The sequence below is a fragment of the Dipodomys ordii genome, unplaced genomic scaffold (genome assembly GCF_000151885.1).
Source record: "Dipodomys ordii isolate 6190 unplaced genomic scaffold, Dord_2.0 Scaffold35, whole genome shotgun sequence".
NCBI lineage: Eukaryota > Metazoa > Chordata > Mammalia > Rodentia > Heteromyidae > Dipodomys > Dipodomys ordii.
The window spans coordinates 4,889,170-4,892,198 of NW_012267251.1; the positions used below are offsets into that span (position 1 = coordinate 4,889,170).

The following is a 3,029-nucleotide window of genomic DNA, read 5'->3' on the forward strand; positions in this document are numbered from 1 at the left end:
TAAGCCCTGGAATTTTGGATTGGTGCGCCATTCTGGATGCTGGGTGGTTGCTCACAGGTTATTTTTTCTTTTTCTGGAAAGACAGAAAGCAAGAGGCCCCTTAGCTACAGAGGGGACTGTGCTACAGGGAAAGATAATCAAGACATTACCCACCAACACATTGTGGAGGCTCCGTCCATTCTCCATGTTCACAGCGCATTTCGTCTGAGCCCCGGAGCTCAAAATTCCGTTCACATTCTATGTGAACTACTTCTTCATGATGATGATAATGAGTGTGAATTTTGGAATTAACAGGCATAGGTGGAGGGGGACATCCATTTCTTCTTTCTTAGAGAAAAATAGCATCCTATTTAGTCATACAATTACAAACTATAATGAAGATTCAGCAAGAATGTACATGATCTGGTACCATAGAATATGTGGCACACAGAGTGTAGGACTGCCCCCACCCTGTGTCCACCTCCCTCAATAAGTGGGAATAATGGCTAGTTTTTACACACACACACAACACAAACACACACACACACACACAATGATGGATCAGTGTGTGATCAATTCTGTAGCATACATTTGTAAAGGTATTCATGCTGTCAGACCCTCCACTGGTTTTGAAGAAGCCAGGCATCACAGTGGAAGCTTTCAAAGAGAGAAGGTAACAATACTCGATAGGTAAGGTACTCATTACCTCACTCATGTAACTGTAACCCCTCTGTACAGTATTTTTACAATAAAAGACATTTTTAAAAAGGGAGAAAACCACTACAGGAAGGGGAAGTTTGTGTATGTGTGTATATGTGCCCTGTGTGAGTAATAATGATCAAGATATATTATATTCATAAACTGCCTTGTTAAATGGCAACTCCTTTGTACAGCTACCTAGTGATAATAGAAACCAAAGTAAAAATGAAAAGGTCTCATATTGCATTTGAATTGCATCAAATATGTTTGCATAGTCATCCTGTGTAAGTGTATGTGTTGGCTCAACATTGACCATTGGCTCAACCCCAATTAACAGATTAGCAGTTGAAGCCAAGAGATTACTTAATCCAGCCAAAGTGGTTAATGGTCTACAGGCAGCACCATGTTACCTTTTCTAATGCAGAAGGGGTACTTCAGCTCCCCCCTGTGGCACTTCACAGAGAGTTCAGACAAGTGGGTGGATGGAGACAGCTCATAGCCCTCCTTACACATGAACTCTACCCAATCTCCATGGAAGACTTTCCCTTCATTTTTAAACTTGATCTCGATGTGGTTCTTTGTCATGTCGTCTTCATTCAGGATGCACGGCTCTGAAAAAAAATGATTTCTATGCTATGAAACACAATGGGAATAGGGACAGACATCACAGTGGCCATTCAGCACATTCCGCGCTTACCTATGCAAACAGGGGGAGATGACCATACTCCTTTTTCACAATAGGACATTTTGGACCCGTTCAGTTGATAATGCTCATTGCACCTGTACTCCACTGATGACCCAGGTGTGTAACTTGCCAGCACTCCACCAACAATAGACCCATTTGTGATATTAGGCGGAGGCCCACAGTTATCCATTTGTTCTAAGGAAAGAGGTGGATTTAAAATTAATGTGAATTTATACCAATATTATGATGTAATCCACTCACCTAAATTATCTTACCTCAGTTTTGGTAATATCTAATTTAGGACAATTGATTTCTAAATTCATAGGCATTCTAAAATTACTTTTATGCTAACTGAAAAAAAATGTTCAACTCAAATAGTTAAGAAAATGATTCGGGCTAAGAAGATAACTCAGTGGTAGAGCCTTGCCTTGCATGCCTGAGGCCCTGGGTTCGATTCCTCAGCACCACATAAGCAAAAAGAAAAAAGCCGGAAGTGGCGCTGTGGCTCAAGTGGTAGAGTGCTAGCCTTGAGCTGAAGAGCTGAGGGACAGCGCCCAGGCCCAGAGTTCAGGCCCCACGACCGGACCCAAAAAAAAAAAGAAAGAAAAATGATTCTTTTTTATCCCTTTTCTTATTTGTGCAGGAAATGTAGTACAGATTTTAAAATATTAGCACAGGGAGGGAAGTGATGTTCTTTAGCTAAAAGGCCTGAATCCTGTCCCATACTGTTTCTGGGTTTGACTCCTATTATTTCCTTCCTTCTCTCTGTTTTTCATCTCAGTTCTCAACCCATGGATGAAGTGGCCACTGTGTCTCTTTAGAACCTTTCTCTTCCTCTGTTATTCAGTATTTTCTTGGATTTTGCCATATGTTCAATATCTGATCCAGAAATGGGAAGCAAGGCAGGCTTGGTAGCACCCAGGGGTGATGGTTCAACAGAAGAGCAGAGATGGGCTCAGAAGGACATGAGATTCACCATGGCCAGACACATACTGTCTGCTGCAATGCTCCAAGGTCATGAAGAGAGTGCTGTGCATTCATGGTGTAGGTCAGGAAGAGGAGGAGGAAGACAGCCATGGATTGCCCTTTTCTTGGTCTCAAAGGAAGCATTCTTACTCTAGTGAGTCTTCAATGCTCAGAGGCCTTAGCATTCACACAGGTCATGTGACAGCACGAATCTATTTTAAGCCTCTGTTGGATTCCCACATTGTTGACCCTGACTTCACCTCTAGGTTGTACCAGGGGCACAAATGAGTAGCACAATACAGGTATTAGCAATGTACTTCTAGGTTATGAGCGATGGTCTGTAACTATGAGTATGTAGCTAAATAAGCAGAATGGAAAATCATGCCCTACAGGGTTATCTGTCGATGGTAATGGCAACATACGCACTGACACAATCTGGGGGAGATGACCACTGTCCATGATGACACTCTATCTCCTTTGGTCCTTGGAGTTGGTATCCCGTATCACAGCGGTACTCCACTTTATCCCCTTGGGAATAAGCCCTGGAATTTTGGATTGGTGCGCCATTCTGGATGCTGGGTGGTTGCTCACAGGTTATTTTTTCTTTTTCTGGAAAGACAGAAAGCAAGAGCCCCCTTAGCCACAGACCGGACTGTGCTACAGGGAAAGATAATCAAGACATTACCCACCAACACATTTA

At 42.6% G+C, this 3,029-nt stretch overlaps 1 protein-coding gene across 1 annotated transcript in view; it reads right to left on the reverse strand.

Annotated features, from left to right (window-relative positions):
* Positions 1-145: 145 nt before the first annotated feature.
* LOC105986401 (coagulation factor XIII B chain-like) overlaps positions 146-3,029 on the reverse strand; it is a 23,800-nt gene continuing 20,916 nt past the window's right edge. Inside the window, exons 10-12 of the mRNA XM_013017295.1 lie at positions 1,376-1,558; positions 1,089-1,289; positions 146-327 (exon numbers count right to left, since the gene is read on the reverse strand). Of these exons, the coding sequence (XP_012872749.1) occupies positions 146-327; positions 1,089-1,289; positions 1,376-1,558 (566 nt within the window). The remainder of the gene's footprint in view (positions 328-1,088; positions 1,290-1,375; positions 1,559-3,029) is intronic.